Source organism: Pungitius pungitius, chromosome 3 (genome assembly GCF_949316345.1).
Source record: "Pungitius pungitius chromosome 3, fPunPun2.1, whole genome shotgun sequence".
In the NCBI taxonomy this organism is placed as follows: Eukaryota; Metazoa; Chordata; class Actinopteri; order Perciformes; family Gasterosteidae; genus Pungitius; species Pungitius pungitius.
In genome coordinates this window covers 10,906,281-10,926,344 of record NC_084902.1, presented here as the reverse complement: position 1 = coordinate 10,926,344, position 20,064 = coordinate 10,906,281, and the positions used below count along the sequence as shown (strand labels likewise).

General features: G+C 40.1%; 1 protein-coding gene across 6 annotated transcripts in view; it reads left to right on the top strand.

Annotated features, from left to right (window-relative positions):
- Nucleotides 1-20,064, top strand: part of plch1 (phospholipase C, eta 1) — a 42,430-nt gene that overhangs the window by 12,748 nt on the left and 9,618 nt on the right. For all 6 annotated transcript variants that reach the window (XM_037464877.2, XM_037464886.2, XM_037464868.2 and 3 more), the window contains 12 exons: nucleotides 3,612-3,758; nucleotides 5,665-5,908; nucleotides 6,088-6,217; nucleotides 8,386-8,556; nucleotides 9,034-9,127; nucleotides 10,566-10,769; nucleotides 11,280-11,400; nucleotides 13,413-13,584; nucleotides 15,552-15,659; nucleotides 17,204-17,359; nucleotides 18,081-18,143; nucleotides 19,303-19,397. In XM_037464877.2, coding sequence (XP_037320774.2) covers nucleotides 3,612-3,758; nucleotides 5,665-5,908; nucleotides 6,088-6,217; nucleotides 8,386-8,556; nucleotides 9,034-9,127; nucleotides 10,566-10,769; nucleotides 11,280-11,400; nucleotides 13,413-13,584; nucleotides 15,552-15,659; nucleotides 17,204-17,359; nucleotides 18,081-18,143; nucleotides 19,303-19,397 — 1,705 coding nt within the window. The remainder of the gene's footprint in view (nucleotides 1-3,611; nucleotides 3,759-5,664; nucleotides 5,909-6,087; nucleotides 6,218-8,385; nucleotides 8,557-9,033; nucleotides 9,128-10,565; nucleotides 10,770-11,279; nucleotides 11,401-13,412; nucleotides 13,585-15,551; nucleotides 15,660-17,203; nucleotides 17,360-18,080; nucleotides 18,144-19,302; nucleotides 19,398-20,064) is intronic.

Sequence of the window (20,064 nt, the reverse complement as noted above, 5' to 3'; positions counted from 1 at the left end):
CACTCACTGATCCTTTGATTCAGCCATCGCTGCACTCACATCAGTTCTCATCTTGATTACAAGGCAGCTCCCCTCTCTCGTGGCCGGATATCAATCCTGCTATCACTTCTCCTCGGGTCTCTTGCTTTGCCATCTTCATCCTCAATAGGTTTGAGGTTTGACTTTTCACGGTTGTTATCGCAGCTGATGGAGGGTAAAGTGAAGAGTGCCCACAGAAATGTCAAGGAGTAACAAAGACGGATATACCACTGGAAAAGAGAAAGGAGAAGGAAGTGTTCTTCTTTTTTTTTACGCTGGGTCTCAATACAAAGAAAGAAAGAAATGAATCGATACCTTTATGTGTCAATCCTCTACTTTTGGAGAGCTGTTCATTCTGGCTTTTGAGCTGGTAGAAATAAAGCAGACCTTAATATTCCCTTTCAGAGTTTTCTTGTGAAATATTTCTGACTCTCTTTTGGAAAAAAAAAACACTTGCATATTTAAACTCAATTGGAATTGTGGGAGAATGTGCATCTACTCTCCAGTGATGGCAGATAACACCTTTTCTTTTTTAGTCTGAGTTATGTTGAAACATATGTAAGCACTCAAACAATGATTTAGGTTTGCTGTTTGTAGTCCTGGATTTTTTGTAGTTGCTTGAAACGGTGTGACAGGGACCTAGGAGGCTGTAAATTTCAAAAAGAGCTATATGAGATAAATAAATTCTAGACAATCTCTGTATTGAGTCTTATTTTCTGCAGCTCTGAAGAGTTTTAACAATTCTATACAATACTCTCCAAATTGAGCAGTTTTTATTGATTCCTACAATGTGCTAAATAATTGATATGATAAAAGCTTCTGAGACAAAGTTACTTTTAATCTCAACATTAAATGTATATTGTAATACACAAGGATTATTCGCTTTACTCTTCGCCAGTATTGCCATTATCAGCCTCCTCTTTCCTTTCATGGATATTATGCACATGATATGGCTCATGTTTTTCCTGACTGTCATCTGCAAAAGCTTTTTTTACTGTCTATGATTAGATGAACTGAAAGCGACTTCAAAATTGAGATTTTCCAAGGGTGCTGCTAATGAGGCTTTAAACTCCACTTAGCAGTATGGCAACATTTTCATACTAGAACATCTTTTTAAATGGCAATGTGAAATGTGCATGGGTATGCTCAGTATACTGTTAAGCAAGCAAAACAAAATTCACCCAACTCAGGAGAGACAGTTAACAACATGCTTGAGAACATTACTAAGTATTTGTTCACGGTTTCTAAAAACAGAGCTATTGGACGTAATGAATGCCAATGTTGCTCGATGTAAACCAAAATGTATGAACGCGGCAACACACCATTATCCGTACATTCTACAGCATACATTTTTCTGGTTCAGTAATGTAACTATAGCCTAGATTTGAACTGATTTTGGTGAAGATTTAACTACATCAAACTCTATAGTCCTATTTTTCGATGACATGGTTGGTTGTTTCTCGTCCCACATGCTCCGATTGTGTTATCGACTTGGTTGCGTGACTATTATGATGCTTTTGCCCACGCACCTTGCAAGATAACACACAGGGCTATTAGCTTATACTTGTGTGTTTAATACTGTCCCTGGAAACTGAAAAGGAGTCTTCTCAATTCAAGAAAAACATTTGTGTCCTTGCTAAGCCTATCCTGAGGCCAGAATGTCTGTTAACAAGTGCTTTGCTCAGTGTGTATTCTGTAAGATAATCTTTTTCTTACATTATGGTACCATTTAATGTTAGTTAAAGGCCACGTCATTTATTTACCTAACGTAGACCATCTATGTCTGAACCATTATGAGTAATTTCGTTGGTAAAAATAATTTGGATATTTTTTGACCAAGTACTTCAATATCAATATTGAAAGAATGTTATTTTTTACAAAATAGTAGGACAGCTACAGCCGCACATTTATGTACATGTACATGTTAATGTCGATACATTTATACGATGCATGTATATGATATATTAACAAATACCCTAAACTTCACATCTGTGCATTTTGTCTTTTGTGACTGGATAACAGTGGCTTATTAGATTTAACTTATATACTCGAAATGTGAAACTAATATTTCACGCTGCAGAAATCAAACCAAACTGATGTCTTTTTCCTCACTATAATGACGCAGGATACAATGAATACTTCACAGCCAAGGTGGTTCCATGTACATTCTATTAATTAAAGGACAAATGATGCTATATAAGTGTACTCATGCATGTAAAGGTACTGTGGACTAGAAGATGAATTTTGCGCAGTTACGCTGAAACACATGAAAGTACGTACACAATTTCCTAGCCAATCGCACGCACGCACACACACACACACATACACACACACACACACACGCTGAGGCTTTCATGAACGAAATCTACTAATGAGGATGGGAATCCCACCATCTCTCTGTTGTCATCCCTTGTCTGTATCTCTGCCACAAGCTGTCACAAAAAGAACAAAGTTGATGTTTTGTCTTTTATCCTCTTCATTCTGGACAGTGGCAGCCACTCGAGCAGACAAACACAAAGTAACTTACCATCATTTCACTCTCCTCTTCAGAACACTCCACCGTTTTTCTCTTGTTATTTTCAATCCAAGTGTCTTTAATTCAACCATCGCCTGTAGACGACTGCTATAAGTTTACTTTTCAAGGTGTATTACATAGCTTGTATATTGTTTCACAACGATGCATTTTAGGAGCAGGAAGTGCACCAGTTTGCAATCAGCACGAGGATGTGTTAAAGTTGAAGCTGATGGGATATTGAAGCATACTGTTATAACTGCCCAGCTATTTAAAACAGCAATGATGCAGCTTGCTACCCAACATTCAATTCAAAAGCAGAGATGTTCCTACTTACCCCTATCCTATTTCTTTCTAGTCATGCAGGTAGTTTTGAATGAAAATGCGCTAGTGTTTGTCAAATGCAATAGCAATATTTAATTCCCAAATCCTTGTTCCTATTACTCTGCGTGATCCACAACCACCATTCTGGATAACTCAGAATAATTGGGACAATAATTCTGGACAGATACGTATTTTTTTGTTGTTGTATTTTTTAATGCAAACTAAATCTCATCTTTTGTATGGGCAAAGAGGCAAAAAATCGAATCATGAAGGCAAAACGATCTCCAGAAGCAAGTAGTAAAGTATGTTTTTTTTTCTTGTGTTTTTCAGTAGGTAAACCAACATCTTGAATTGTTGTTCCAAGATAAACCCCTTTTCTGCAGGCTAAGTTCCCACCTGCCTCAGCATGGTGTAGACTTTTTCTTCATCAGCCTTCGAGGTCTCTTGTGAAGCTCGGATCAAGGAGACACACAGCGCTGTCTCTCTCGCTCTCTGTGAGACCTCGCGCTTTATTCCTCCTCACAGTCGCTTTCAGTAGCAGTCAGAGGGAAAGAGAAAGGCCGCGCTGTGTGTCCGAACAGTAACACTTCTGTTGCGGACGCCGACCCACATCAGCTGCTGGCTTCGTCGCTAATGTGCAACGCTGTGACACTTTGCCTTACTTCCTCCTGAGAAAAAGTTAAGCCACACACCTGTTTCCTTTGTGTCTTAACGTAGTGCTCCACTGACCCCAGTGTTTGTGTGTTTTCTTCCACAGTGGAGCGATGCATGAGTGTGATGCAGTCCGGGACACAGATGGTGAAGCTGAAGGCGGGATCCAAAGGGCTGGTGAGACTTTTCTACCTGGATGATCATCGCTCCTGCATCCGATGGAAACCCTCGCGGAAGAGCGAGAAGGCCAAGAGTGAGTATGCACAGGGGCCAAGAGAGCTCTGACAAAAACTTAAATACAGAGATGTGGAACCCGAAGGAGACGAAGATCATTTCAGATCTGGAGTGAATCTGTGGTTGGCTGTCACCCATTGGCCAGCACTCTCAAACTTATTGCTTCTAGTGTTGCTCAGCTGGTGGTGGAGGGGACAACTTCAAATGTTGGGATTTGCAAATGGAAGCTGACAGATTCGACTCGTTCTGCCTTTGAAGATGCTACATTCTATGTTCAAAGCATGTCTATGATTGAGGACCTGCCTCCACGCGGCTTTCGAAAAGGCCAAAGTAGCAGCTCACGGCACAAATGCTGCTACGCCAACTGAGCAAGGAGATGCTTGGATTTCACAACATGCAGAATTTTTTTCCCCACAATATTTTTGCACAGTAAATAGTCAATGAATTATTGGTCTGAATGCTGAATATTGCTCCTGAAACGCGGCGTTACCAAATCTGGCTTGTTGCAAAAAAAGTATTGTTATAAAAATGGTTTTGTTGTCCGTTCTCAATAACAACTACATTATTAAACATGTTTAATAGTCAATTTAAGACACTAGCATCATCTTGAAGTATGAGAGACTTTATTTATTATTTCTCAACCAAAAACCTGATCTTTTTCTCAGCTTAACTTAACAAGAGGAATTTAAATAAAATCTATTGCAATCCTTCACAGTGGACCGGCATCGTGTCACTAAGGTCTCTGACAAAGAGGAGATAATAATCAGTTAATTCATGGTGCACTTTCACTTTTTACTCGACTGGATTTATCTTTCAACTGAATGATGGACCTGTCCATGCATGAGTTATGTATGTATTAGGCATTAGGCATGTATGTAGGCATTACATAAGCCTCTTAGACACTCTCCTTTGACAAGAGAATCAAACAGCTGCCCAGCTCCTTCTTTGTATGTTCTCCTGTGTGTGTGTGTGTTTGTGTGTTTGTGTGTGTGTGTGTGTGTGTGTGTGTGTGTGTGTGTATGTGTGTTATCAGGCTGCCATCTGGTTACTTTTTGTCATATCAGGATATACGAGATGAAATTATGTAACAGCAGAGTGTAATATTGAAATGGACTGTGATCATTTTAGAATGGATAAGGACTAAATACCTTTTTTGGGGTTATGTAAGAAGGTAATTTGTTTAATTGAATGAATTATTTTATTAATCATTAAAACATAATAATATTTAATATCATAAAGAGTTCATTGTTTTGAGAAAAAACACATTAATAAAATGATGAGGAACATTAACAAATCAAATTAATGGAATGAGACAGACCTTAGAGGCATACCGTGAGGAGAAGACAAGCTAGTTGACGAGTATGATGTGCAGGACAGGACGCATTTTACTGCAGGCTTTGGCTTTATTTTAACTAACAATGACACAATCAAAAATAGCTTTGTTTTTTTCTTCCATCCCATTTGACTGTGATAAACTCTAGAGACAACAGGAACTGCTTACTACAACGCTTTAACGCATGATAGAGGAAATTAGGTTTTCTTAACAGTACATCTTTAGTTTCGGGTATCAGGCATACTGTTTATCAACATTTCAAATGACCCGATATTTGTAGCACCTGTACATTTTTGGTAAAACACATGCAAACAGGACTCTACTCTCATTAGTCAAAATAAACTGGTACTGGACCTGTTCATGTATATAAAGGAACTTGTCCTCAGGTGCAACACTGTGGCTAATGAACGAATGAATGAAGTGTTTTATCATCTTTGGACAACAATATGTGTGTGAATTACATGTAGTAAATCCAAACATAGGATATCACCAGCTTTATCATTCAAGTTTCATCTCAACACAAAACCAAAATCATTAGTGTCTTTTCACAAATAATGACGTTGGTCTTTTCCTTTCCTCCCCTCCTCCTCAGTCACCATTGATTCACTCTACAAAGTAACAGAGGGCAGTCAATCAGACATCTTCCATCGGCATGCAGACGGCAGCTTTGACCCGGCCTGCTGTTTCACGGTGTACCACGGAAACCACATGGAGTCCCTCGATCTGGTGACCTCAAACGCAGAGGAGGCCCGGACCTGGATAACCGGCCTCCGCTACCTGATGGCCGGCATCAGTGATGAGGACTCGCTGGCGAGGCGGCAGCGGACACACGACCAATATCCTTCAGCCCATTGTTCTTTGTTTGAGTTTCCCGGGGTTCAGTGTGCCAACCGGCATCCCTAAAATATCATTCTTAGTTGACAATCTTAAAATGATGCCTGCAAACATTGTTTATATATTTATACGTGTAGGCCTTGGCCTTAGACAAATTTTCCTTAATGTGTGTGGGTTTGACGTGGTTGAAGCAGACCTTCGAGGAGGCCGACAAGAACGGAGACGGTCTCCTGAACATCGAAGAGGTCTACCAACTTCTCCACAAGCTGAATGTCAATCTGCCACGCAGGAAGGTCAAACAGATGTTTCAGGTCAGATTGTGGAGCGCTACTGTTTTTCAATTAATTAGTTGACATCTCAAATCCAATAGGTTGACTTTAAATGAATTCATGGGGCATCACTATATCTGTGAACGGAAGTTAAATATCAAAACATGTGCATACACATGTGAAGCCCTCTATAAAATAAACATGTCAACTTCCTTGTTAAATATTTGAGATCACTTACGTCACTTTACCGTTGCATTTCAAATTTTCATGTGCATTTCTGAAATACGTGTGCGAGAAATATTTAATATGTCCATGCGCGAGTGGGACACTTTAAGAGGAAATAGATGAAGAAGTGTGCAGCGAGCGGATTCAATTTTTAGAACTAATGTCACATAGAGCGATGTCATAAATCCACACACAGCGTCGCCGGCTTTTCTAATGGAGGTACGGTTTGTTCTTTTACATTTTGACCACAAAAACAAAACTTAACCTTTACTTGAGCAGGCATGGTTGACAGCTATCTTAACTAGAAAGTTAATCATCAGATGTGAACATTTCTTTTAATCTTTTAAGTAGGACCTGGGTGAACTGGTTATATTTTGAGGGGGCAACCTGAGGGCTTGGGCCGTCACAACCGCCCCCCCTCAGTACCGGTGTTTGAGGGTTCAAGAAACTGGCACAGGACCGGTGACTGAAGTGCCGACTCACAAGCCGGTGGCTTAGGGGTTAAACTAATCAGGAATATCGTTGATACCTGCAAGGAAGTCACCATTAAGTCAGATGTTGATGAGTGAGATGAAACCATAACAAGGAAAGCCGGTCTACCATGAGCACATTAATCAGCTGCGGCGGGGGCCCAGAGACTCTAGCTGACCCTGTTTTTAAACATTACAATTTTTTGCTTATATATATATAATGCCTTTCCCATTTTGCTAAATAGATCACAATGTTTACATGTTCACATGTGTGCTCTAACAGAATCAAAATGTTAATTTATTTAGGTCTATAATGAATATATATATATATGAGATAAGATGACAACATATGTGTAATTTAGCTAATAAACCTTAAACCTTCTAATTGAAATTGCCTTGCAATATGTATTTTAAAGCCTTCTGCAACCCCCTGCAGCTTATCATTCATACATTTCTTCATAATTGGCTAAACTATAATTTTTCTCTATAAATAATTCACTCTATGGGGTGAGATTAGATGGTGCATTTTATTAATTTTGCTCTCGTATTCAAGCACTGGCAGATAACAGCGTAGCGGACAGGAACAGCTTGTGTAGTTACTTGATGTACCCTGGATCTCTTTATTTTTGGTCCATGCATTTCCGATGAAGTCCATCACAGGGATTCATCCTGCTGGTCGTGTGTAGATGCTTTCTGTGATGGAATCCCGAAACCACGCAGCAAGCTCGTTATGGGAGTGTGATTGATGCATTAGCTGGTATTATTAGATTTGGTGTGGAGTCGATGGGCCCCTGTGTGAGATCCGGGTAAAATGAGCCGCTGCCCAGTGAGCGGGCAGAGCGAGGTAGCCCCAGAGTACGAGCACGCCGCTGTCAGCCGTCGTGACATATGAGGTTAGGCAAGAAGCAGCTGTTTGAGGAAGAAATTTGTTTGTCTCATAAAGACTGGCCCATTGCGAATGGTTTCCGATGTGAACCTGTGTTTGTCTCGGTGGGAAAGACAAAACCAAAAAGACGGTTCACAGCTGCCCGTATTTTCTGATTTCTGCTCATTTTATATTGCAAATTGTCTGATATTAGTCAGGCATGATATTGGCTTACTACTTACAGTAATGACTTACAGCCTTTACATTTCACTTACATCTATTCAGCCTGACAATGTGTTCTTAGTGGCTGATTTCCTTTAGGATTGCTTTAATTGAATCATAAGACATTTTTTAGCAAGTGATGTATCCGGAGAACGGGCAGAGAAGGAAGCTGCGGCAAAGATGCTCAACAACAAAGGTAAAGATAACACATAACTAGAAACCTCAATGGTCTTTAATGGCCTCCTTTAAGTCCCTAATAAAATACATTTAGTCCAATCTAAATTAATGATTCTGAATTATTACAATTTAGAATGAATGGTTTGTAAAAAGTTTTGTCCATGTAATTTTAGATATTTAATTTACTTTCACTTCCAAATATGATATCTGAGATGTGTCACTGATCAGATGCCACCTCCACATCCTCACAGGAAGCGGACACGGACGATCAGCAGGGCACGCTGACGTACGAGGAGTTCTCCGTCTTCTACAAGATGATGTCTCTGAGACGGGACCTGTTCCTGCTGATGATGGCGTACAGCGACAGGAAGGATCACCTCACAGCGGAGGAACTGGCCAACCTCCTGCGCAATGAGCAGAAGGTGAGGAGCCTCAGGTCAAAGGCGATATAAGACTCACACAGTGAAGTGAGTGAGTGTGATACAACCACCCAAAGGAGAAGGATGAGTCTCCCTCTCTCCGTCCATCAGTCTAACACAGTTATCTCCTGCTACCTCAGCTGTCCGTAGAGAGGAATCTGCTCCACAAAGTCAATCCATCACGCCTAAAATTGTTTCTCCTGGGAGCCGTTTTCCTATTTCTCTTCAACTTTCTCACTTTCAATGTTTCCGACAAATTCCTTTCTTTCTTACACTGCAATAGTGTCAGTTTACATCATGCGGCGTTAACAGCTTCCTGCCTTTTGATAACTGTACTTACAATACTGTTCAGACTTGCTAATTGCTGCTAATTAATTTATAGCTAAACAAATGTGTAAAGATGGGATATCAGGCTGAGTTAAATCATTGGTTTTTATTATTACTCAAAGTCTTAATTGTGTTGTTCTTTTTTCTCTCTAGATGGCCAATGTGGCTCCAGAGTATGTTGCAGAAATCATTGACAAGTTTGAGATGTCGGATGATAATAAGCAGAGTGGAGTCTTGGGGATTGACGGTAAACTTCATTATTTTCTTTTCTTTGTCATTTATATTCCTTTTATTTTTGTTGCCTCAATTCTCTCCTTTTTTTCAAATCCACAAAAATGCCTGGTTTACCGTGAAAAGTTACATATATTTCAGGAAAACCTTTGGTAGATATGCATATATTACCGTAGCTGTGTTTTTAAGAACTATCTCAAAACCAACTCATTTATTTTGATCTCAACACCTTTAAAGTTTCGAGACTGCGTCTCTCCGTCACCGCAGGGAAAAAAATCATTGGTTAGACGGACATTGAGAGGTATAAATAACTCTCTGAGGGAGCTCCTGCTGCAGTTTGTATGTCCAGGACCACGTTGTGTTAAGATGACACACACAGACTCACACGGGGAAAGCCACACCAAGTCACTTCATTACCACTTGTTTATTGCAGAGAAATGTTACATATTTCATATGAGGGAGTAAGGATTGAGGATTGAGGAGGGTCGCTGGAGTAAGAATGAGGCTCTGGGAAAGGGAAAATGAGAGTGTGAAAGAAAAGAGAAGAGTATGGGAAGATGGGAAGGGAAGGTTAGCAGGAATAGTGGGACATATCTTGTTGTTGGAGGTGCGACGGTTAAACTGTGAGTGTCTGACTGACCGAACTAGTGTGCCTGCAGGCCAGAAATGTGTGTTTACTTTGCTCAGATGTGACAGCAATGTACAAACAAATCAGGATTAACGTATTTTTGTGTGACAAGCTGTTACCTATAACATTGTATTATATATAATATATATTCCTTTAATATTATATTATATATTATATTATAATAGATAATAATATATACTGTGTACTGAATTCAGCATTGATGGCCCCATGATAAGAACCAACCAGATCACTGGTTTCCCTGAAGACTTCCCCCCAAAAATGTCTCCTTTTCCACATTAACTGTCTGCTTTTCCCCCTTTATTTGCTTTTGATTTCTGGAATATTTCCCTTTTTGTTTCTTGGAATACTTTTCCAATTTCCCTTATCAATTTTCCTTTGATAAGGGATGCTTTCTTCTTCTCTCGTTCCTCTTCATGCTTTACACCTAAAAAAGTGAATCATATCCCCCATATCATGGTTTCTAATCTTGCTGGTTTGAAACCACAGTGTTAATCTCACCCATATATAAATTATATCATCTGGAAGCTGGTAGTTGTAAAATGATTTTTTGCTCTTCAGGATAATAACTGTAATTGTACATCTTATGCAGGAGTATATGTACTATCTACTGGCAATCCATCCAATAGTTTAGTATTGACAAGTGATGCATCGACACTGAGCAAGACAGCATTGCCATCCACATGACTGAAAATAAATTATACAATATCATCATTAAAACTTGACTACTTTCCTTTAGTATTCTTTAACAATACCTATTTTACTCCCAACTTATTTATTTTCATCACCGTTTTGTATTCTCCTCCAGGTTTTACAAGTTTCATGCGGAGTCCCACATGTGATATTTTCAACCCTTTGCACCACGAGGTGAATCAAGACATGGAGCAACCGTTGTGTAACTATTTCATCGCTTCCAGTCACAACACATACCTGACTGGGGACCAGCTACTCTCCCACTCTAAGGTCGACATGTATGCCTGGGTGCTGCAGTCGGGATGCCGCTGTGTAGAAGGTATTCATATGAACCCTGTGCAAATCTAATCTGACTCTGTATATATTAAGCATTTTCCATTTGACAGTAGGAGAAATAAAGCTCGGTTGTGGTGCATTTAGCCGTTTCAGTTTGTGATACCATTGCCTCAATCATTACTTTCCCATTGCCATGACTTAAAACAGAGTATTTGTCAATTTCCTGATATGGCATGTTAAAATAGTTGCTGTGAAAAAGTCAATTTTGATTTAATTGGAGAAGCAGCGTTCGAAATTGTAAAAAACGATGTTGGGTCTGTGCTAAATGTGGAATAAAAATAAACACTGCAAGGGTTGTTTATAGAAGTACTTTTTAATGTCACATAATATATTTATACAACTGTTCTTAGGAGAGTAAGCTGAGACGTCAAGCAATATTGAAATAGACAGCTTACCCATATTGAAAGCTGAACAGTGGGAAGAGACAGGAAGCTGAGGACAGAAACGTGGTGCCGTGTTATTCCTCCATCATGTATTCTTTTTTTCCCCGTAGTGGACTGCTGGGACGGCCCTGATGGAGAGCCGATGGTCCAACACGGCTACACTCTGACCTCCAAGATACCTTTCAAGTCTGTCATAGGGACCATCAATAAATATGCCTTCATAAATAACCAGTGAGTCAACAACCCTATTGTTGTGTGTGATAGCATGTGCGTGCTTGTGACACAACTACACACTTCCACGATGTTCTGGGAGAAAATGGCTCACATGGAAAATAAAAATGCCCTTTACTTATTTCCCCTTCAATTTACTTACTCATATAAATATGACTAAAACATCACTTCTGGTTGACATTTAGTTGAGCAAGTAACACACAAAGACACACACACACAGATTCTATTATTTTTTGATATTGCTCTCTTTCGCTAGATTGAGTTGCTTTACGTCCTCCTTTGGGATCACATGCAAATGCATCAGCTCGCTCATACAAAAGCTGCAGAACTACTACTGTGTTTTTCTCCGTAAAAAGGGTTAGAGTTTCTCACACAGCTTTTACAAAATATTTTTGAATGAGATTCCCCTACAAGTTTTAACGCGACAGTTGCGACATCAGCCAGGTTGGTGTTTTTCAGAGAACGCTATGATTCCTGGCAGTAATTAGCACCTATTACTGAACCATCTGCTGTGCCGCGTTTCCTCTGGCTCCCCGAGGAGACCCTGTTTGTCTCTGCTGGGTCCAACAATACCCAAACAAAGTGATGAATGATGCAGCTTCCTGCTGCTACATTGGCTCGCTATTGCAACTACTTATGAGTGCTTGTGTTGTAGAACCTTTTATTTATTAGGTATAGTGTTGGAGCGATTGTGTGATTAAACTAAAAAGCGAAGTTTGTTTGGCAATAGCTTGTTGGAAGTTTCACAAAAACGAATAAGCGTGCATTTGTTTTTATATAATATAGTATACATATAGTATCATTTATTTTGTCAATATCCCAGGTAATCTATGATATGGTTTTACATTTTAAGAGCATGAACTCCTTAACCTCATTGTAATTTTGTATTCTTTGTTTTTTAACAGAAGACAAAAATGTGTTAATAACTGAGCTTTAGGTGGGCATAGCTGCTTATGGACAGAGCAACGCAAGCTGCCTCCTTTCTCTAATCTTTATGCTAAGCTACGTTAAGATGCTTGCCAAAATTTGTCAAATTTGTTTATATTTGCCAAATTTGACCAACAACAGAATTGATCTTCTCAGCAAATTCAGCAGAAAAATAAATAAGCGTGTTTCCCCAAATGTTTTATTATTGATTCAATTACATCGACAATTAATAATATTTTTACGTAGGCTATCATATATATCTATACAAGGAAGCCAAATAAAGACACAGGAACACAACACCAAAATCCCCATGACAACCCCGTTAATTGCGGTCTCATGTTTTTTTTCAACAACATCTTATAAAATACCATATGATCAATGTTCCCAATCAATTGAAACATTCATGGGGGAACATTAAAAATATCTATATATTATCTCCTAAACAAAGCCCATATTAATTAGCCATTCTCGATTATGACAGCAAAGAACAGAATTATTTCAACATCCCGTGCTGTTGTCCTCCTCTCTGCTGTTCTCACCTTTTACATTCAGCCAATATTTTATCATCAGTGCCACATGTTAATATGATTAATGGCCCCCAGGCTGTATTGAAATGGAGAGATTTTTCTCTCCCCCACATCTCTCTCTCGCTCTCTCTCTCACACACACACACAAACCACACAACTCATTGAGCCGCCTCAGTGTTTCATTGGAGAGAAGCTCCTGGATGTCGATGTCCGGGTGTCAAAGTGAAATGACTGGATGTTCTTTTCTCTGTTGTCTCTTTTTGTCTTTGGCAGTGAACTCATTTATGTGTGTGTAAGTGTGTGCGTGAGTGTATGTGTGTGTGTGTGTTAGTTCTTGCGGAGGACTAGTTCCCCTGAGGGAGAGCTGTCAGTCTGACAAACCTGACATTTGAGCTGGGCGACTATGTGTCCGCATGTCATTTCACCTTTTCCAAATGAAAACACAGGCACACACATTCACCAAGTGAACAGTTGTTTTTGCAGCTGTATTTAAGTCTTCCTTATTACCAGATGAAATTGATAAAAATCTGAATATATATATTTTGTTCTTTCTTACAGGTACCCAGTGATTTTGTCCATAGAGAACCACTGTAGCATCCAGCAGCAAAAGAAAATTGCTCAGTACCTGCGAGAAATCTTTGGAGACAAACTGGATGTGAGAGATGCACTGAGCAGAGATTCAAAGACGCTGCCCAGTCCTCAGAGCCTGCAGGGCAAGATACTCATCAAAGTAAGAACACGTTGTGAATGGTGGACTGACGGTTCATGGTTTTCTAATGAATTGATTCATCTGGTTGCAAGTGGAAGCATCTGCATTGCACGTCTCCATTTCCTTCCCCTTATCTCAGTGACGAAAGCGGAGGGCCGTATTTAACTTTGCGTGCTGACGATGGGGAGTGGGAGAGCCACTGCAAGGCAGCTAATTATTGGCTATAAACAGATAAAGAGAAGGAAGGGGATAAAGGGAGGACAAAACTGTCATTGTATTAACTATGGTGGAGAAACGAGACAAGGAAGAGATGCTGGCACATGATAATTGAGAAAGAGATTGATGTGTTCTATTTTTCATACAAGATACAAAACACTACTTGCACGAAGGGTCAGTTGGGGGTGTCAAACTATTAATTATTAAAATTGCCTCTAGTTGCAGAAATTCCGCAATTAACCTCGATGAATAGAAACACACTTGTTACCCAGAAGAGTTTAGATCCTAGGAAACTATTTGCCCGCTATTTGCATGGTGTTCCCGGGGGGCGGGGGGGGGGGGGGGGGGGCATTTCCTCGTGTGTCATGGCTAAGCGAGCTGCTGTCTGCCTCTCCGCTGCTCCAGCTCATCCCCTCAAAGAGTGAGGCAGGAGCAGCTTAAGTCTCCGAAGCCGTCCTCTCTGAAGAGTTTGTCGTCACGATGGCTTTTGCCGCTTGGCCCGACCTCAGCTCAGAGAGCGTGTGAAAAACCAACCGAGCTCGCTGCTCCACGGTAGATGAGCTACACCGAATCAGACTGAACCCCTCCTCTGGGGAAAAGTTACATGTGCTTTGCTTAGTTGATTCTTAGGCCCTGTTATGGGATGTCTGTGTGAGTGCTTCCCCCCCCCTCCCCCAGGGGAAGAGACCGCCTCCCCCTGTGGGCCGGTCACACTCTAAATACAGCGTGAGTTGTTGTTTTTAAAAGCAAGGGACAAAGAACATATTCAGTCATTTAGTTCAAGATCTATGCATGTCATTTAATAATGGCTATGTGGATCATTGCTTTTATTCTTTCCGATTTCGAAAGTCAAAAGCAGCGATTAAATGTTTGTTTTTGTTTTGATCTACACAACACATTTTACAAAATAGTTATCGTGTCCAGCTTCACAAGCTTATCTCTTTTACAGCACCCATTGTTGTAATCCCGAGGAAGAAGCAAGACGATCTGTGAAACATTGTGCACATGATAATCCTTTAAAGGAATAAAGACCCAACATGTATTTTGTTTTAATACCACTTTCACTTTGATATCCTCGCAGCCATAACATCTTTATCCACCAGCACAAGAACAATTATTAATATAAAGAAACCAAGAGCATTGTTTACATTGAGTAAAAGCTTTCAGTGTGTGTGTGGTTTTTTTTGCTGTGTGCGCTCGTTTGAGAGCCTTTAACCCCCTCTCCATCCCCCAGTGAAGCACGAGACCAGAAAGACAATAACGGAACATGCCACAGTGTTTTTTCTTTTTTATAAAGAAATAAGGGATAAATCACTGGTGCATGTGGTTGAAACAAGGGCGGGGATGTCAGCCAGGGAGACTCGATGGCACTCTTGGGAAGAAGCTGTAAAAATCTCGACTCCCACTTAAACCTTCAGAAAAGGCTCACTAATGGTCTTCCACGCTGCTGGAAGCGCTTCGAGGAGAATGTGCTGCTGATTGTACAGCTTGGGCGTGTGTGTGTTTGTGTGGGCACTAGAGTGTGTTTTCTGCCCTATTGCGTGCTTATATGTGGCAGTATTGGCTTTCCCTCTGCCTATGAGTACAGACAAATAAGCCATATTTGGTTTTGCGTGTATTTGCGCGTATTCTGTGTTTTGCTCCGACTCTCTTAGACGTGCAGCCTGTGCGGGCTTCCTACAGACACGGCAGGATTATAAGACATGTGCATGGTTTAAATGTTCTTTTGTTCGTTCTCCTCTCTGATTGTTGTCTGTCCTCTCTTCATCCAGGGGAAGAGTCTACCTGCGTATCTCTCGGCGGACGCCGAGGAAGGGGAAGTGTCGGATGATGACAGTGCTGATGAAATTGAGGATGACTTCAAGCTAAAGAGCAGTAATGTAAGACGGATGATATAATACAAAGCATGTAAACATGCACTTTGTCTTTTGTACAAATCAGAAAAGCACCGAAATTATTGGAATAAAATATATCCTCCAACAAATTTGAACCGTATTTCTACGAAGACAAATATTATATTTATATATATATTTCAAATATTATATCTCATTAGTTTCACTTTTACAAAAAATACTAAAGCCATAAAAGTAACTCAATATTCCTTTTTCTCTCTGTGTCTTGCAAGTTTTCCTTTGTACTTCTCTTTAAGTTGTTAAAGGGCTGCTTACCGTTAGAGAATACAACCATTCCTCCACATACAGAAGTTAGATAATGGGATCTTAATGACATTGTTGTGCACAAAGTAATTACTCCAGTAATTGGGTAGTAATGTGGGTACTTGTAAAGTTTTATTGACCATCATTGCAGTAATGTTTGGGAATAATCAATGCTTAATGGTGGGGGTATAAACCTGCGTTTGCAAAAAAGGGTAAAACATGACAGTGAATCTCGTCACTGCTTCCTGGGCGCAAATCACTCATGAACTTTTTATTTATTTCTGTATAGTTGCAGGGTCTTTCTCACCACATTACAAGTAGGAAATCACTACACACTCGCACACTTTTCCAGATGGTTTAGTTGTGTAACAGAATATGGCATCGTTCTTTTAGAATTAGCTGGAGGCACCAGGCTGCAGATGCCACTTTGGATGATCATTACCATTTTAAAAGGCTGGTGCAAGGTTTCCACTGATGAGAGGTTTTGTATTGAGCTCGTTAAACCTGTATGCTTTCACAGCAGTCACCACTAACATTCCATTAATAATACAATATAGCTTTTGTCTATTAGTGATACCCTGGCTGTGCAAAAAGAGACTGGTAAAATATGTCTAATAAGAATACAATCTGTCTAAAATATCAATGCGCAGCTCACTACAGAACATGCTAGTTGGCGTTTGATATTTAGTGGGACAAGAAAGTGATTTTGGACAATGGTTATGTGTCTGTACTGTATAGTTGGGATGTTTTTCACTTGATCCTTGTACCACATGTAACTAAGGGTATAAAACACCGACAATATGTCTTGACATTTTTTATTATTGTTATTAGCATCATTTATTTATTATGTTTTTTTTATATCCCTAAAATGAGAAAACATAAATTAAGCTTCTTCAGCACAGGCTATAACGCAGAGTAGTCTAAACTCTGCTCTGTTCACAATATTAAGCAGAAAATATGTAACTTTTGCTGATGATAGAGATATGGTAAAAATATCAAACACACACTTGAAAAAATAAAATCAGTAATTGCCTGCAAGTGGAGCAGTAGTCAAAATTGGACCCCGGTCTACAACTGCAATTCAGATTTGCTTCTGTAATTATTTGCATCAGCCACAACGTGTGCTGTTCCACCAACCTCCACCATCTCTGTGCAATACATGTTTCCTTGCACCTATATCGAAATGACCTCTTTTCCTGTATCTCACTTACTAGCCCGACTCTCCTTCTTCTGCCCTTTCTTCATGGCTCTCTTCTTTCTCAACTCAGGACAATGGTCATCACCAGGTAGAATCTCACATCAGAAAGAAACTGGACTCTCTATTGAAGGAGTCTCGGATCGGGGACAAGGAAGATACAGACAGTTTCAGCATCCGAGCTCTGCTCAGGGCTACTCACCAGGGCCTTCAGAAGAACCTGCGGCAGGTAAAACGCAAAGGCATCGCAAACAGCTGCGTATGGAGTAGAGTAATACTTGTCAACAGATGAAGAGAATAAAGGAAAGGGAGGGGGGGGGGTAAAACTAGGCCACGGGATTAGTCACAGAGGGAAATGGAGAAAATAAAAGAGTAGACTAGTTACCGCACCACTTGCAGGTCAAACAGACTCACTGAACAAAGCAAAGGGAGTGAAACAGGACCTCCTCAGGCCACTCGGGAAGCGCTGTTTCATCTAAAGCATGTCAAAATAGACCTAAAGTGATGAGAAACTAAATGTCTAAATGGGGAGGCAGTGGTGTTTAATATTTAATTTCCCTGCTTGCCTCCTGTGCTATTTTTAGAGGCTTCACTTTCCTGACAGCCATTTTAATGTAGTGGGTGTGCATCAGGGTTTCCCTTTGCTCTTGGCTGGTGATCCCCTTCCCCTCTTTCTGTCTCTCACACCCTTTTTCTCTGTATAACAGTAATTTGCCTTTTTTCAGTCGCTCTACTTTGCTCATATCTCACCCACTCTCCTCTTCAGCTGTGCTGTGCTTTTTTGGCTGTTGTCGCATGTAGCCCCTGCAGCTACTGAGCCTCAGGGTTTAAGTGTCTTGATGTGTGCTAACTTGGTTGGAATTAGATTCACAACCAATGATCCACACACATAAAGGTAAACAAACATGCACACAGACACGTAAAGAATAATGTTTTTTTTTTGTCTCTAGAGCTCCAAAGGGGTTCTGAAGAAATCCCAAAGCAGATCCTTCATTACAACGCTAAAACAAAAGGTGAGGAGAAAGAGAGATTTCTGTTTTTGTGTGTGATTCTTGCTCTTTTGTGTGTGGTTTCAAATGGCAAATTTAAGTTAGTTGGTAATAGAAAACAATGAGTTTCTGTGAAGCTGTCCACTGAGTGTATAGAGTGTGATGAGCCTCGTCGACTGATGGGAAGCAGAAAAGTAGCTTCACTGTTACTGTTAGATACATCTTCCATAAAGTGATACACGATAAAATCAATATACAGAACGTGAACATAAATCACAATTTAGATTGCCGTAATTATCTTACGATTTCACACTGCACAATGCATTGAGTGCGTATCTGTAAATTACAGATGCTAATCTAAAGCATGTAGCCTGTGATTTACAGCCTCACTAAGGTTGTATTTTTTTCTCTCCTAGTGAAAATTCACAAGATGTTGTCTATATCTTGATTTTTTTTCTCAGCAGTTAGCATCGATCAATGTCATCGTTCATTTTACAGTACACGTTTGGCGTTTTGTTTTTTTGTTAGACATTTCATCGACACTCCCTTATTTCTCAGGCAAAAATGTTTCCACTCTGATTTTTTTCCTTCATCCATTTGCTACATTTTACCTTCCTCTTCTCCATGTGCAGTTTACCCACTCACATTTCCCCTTCATTCTTGTATGCCTCCCTCTTTGCATATTATGCATCCTCCCACGTGTGTATGTCTGTGTGTGTATAAGTGTGCATGCATGGGTGCATGTAGTCTTTTGGCAACCTGCCTAAACCCTGTAATTACCATGAACCTCATCTGCTCCTCAACTCCACTTTAGCCCAAATATTCAGGTTTAAAATGCACATTTCAATAGATAAATATAATTACATATGTTTGCATCTTAAAAACAACCACCAACATGCACGACTACACACTCAAACTGCTACTACAATAGTAACACTTTCTATGAATCCTTATTCAGCGTAACCCACTTCACAATTATCTACTGTGAGTTCATGTGTATGCACTATCATGTTTGTATATTCAAGACATTTATCAGGATGGAAACAGACATGGATGCACACCATTGACTTTCTGCGTTCACCCATCAGTACCACAGGTGTAGTGTGTGTGTGTGTGTGTGTGTGTGTGTGTGTGTGTGTGCGTGTGTGTTTATACTTTATATTAATTTGTGTTCTTTGTCCAGAGGCACTCCAAATCCAGGCTGCCATGCCAAAGCACGGACAAGGAGGAGGAAATTCAGGAGATATCTGGCAGAGAGGCCGGAGGACAGTTCAACAGGTAACCTTTGACCTGCTTCTCCACTGCACTGACAATCCCTGACAACTGGGTGGTTTGATGGTTGGTGACAGCCGGATGCAACGGGTGTCATTAGTTCCATGCAAAGCGCTAAAGCGTCTTCAGCTCTAATTTATGTTTGAGAGAAAGAATGATGGATTTCAGGCCAGGTGCTACCACAGAGATTAGAAAAAGGAGAAACTGGTTGGTTATATCATATTTGATATGTTGTCTCTTGAACACAACAGGGATGTTTTCACCGTGGAATTGCAATGTTCTGCTCATAGTTCCTCAAATTGCATATTTACACTTGGGGGAGATCCTAATCCAAATTCAACATGTCAGATCACACTATTTCTTTCCTCTCTCCATTGTTATTAAAAAACAAAAAAAGGAATAACGACTTAAATCTGAACATCTCCCATCTGAACACTTTATTTTTTCACCTACGTCATGTTTTGTTCCACTCTTACTTTCTAATTAAGCATTGAGTATGGAAATTCAGCTGCCTTTTCCTTCCTTTGTCTCTAAAAGGGTTTTGTCTGTCTTTGTTATGGTTGCATATCAATATATGCATGTCACAGTGCATAGTGCTATGTGATTAACTGATAGCAACACTGCGTGTACCCGACTCTGTGTGTGTTGTTGTATATGCGTGGATTCCTGCTGC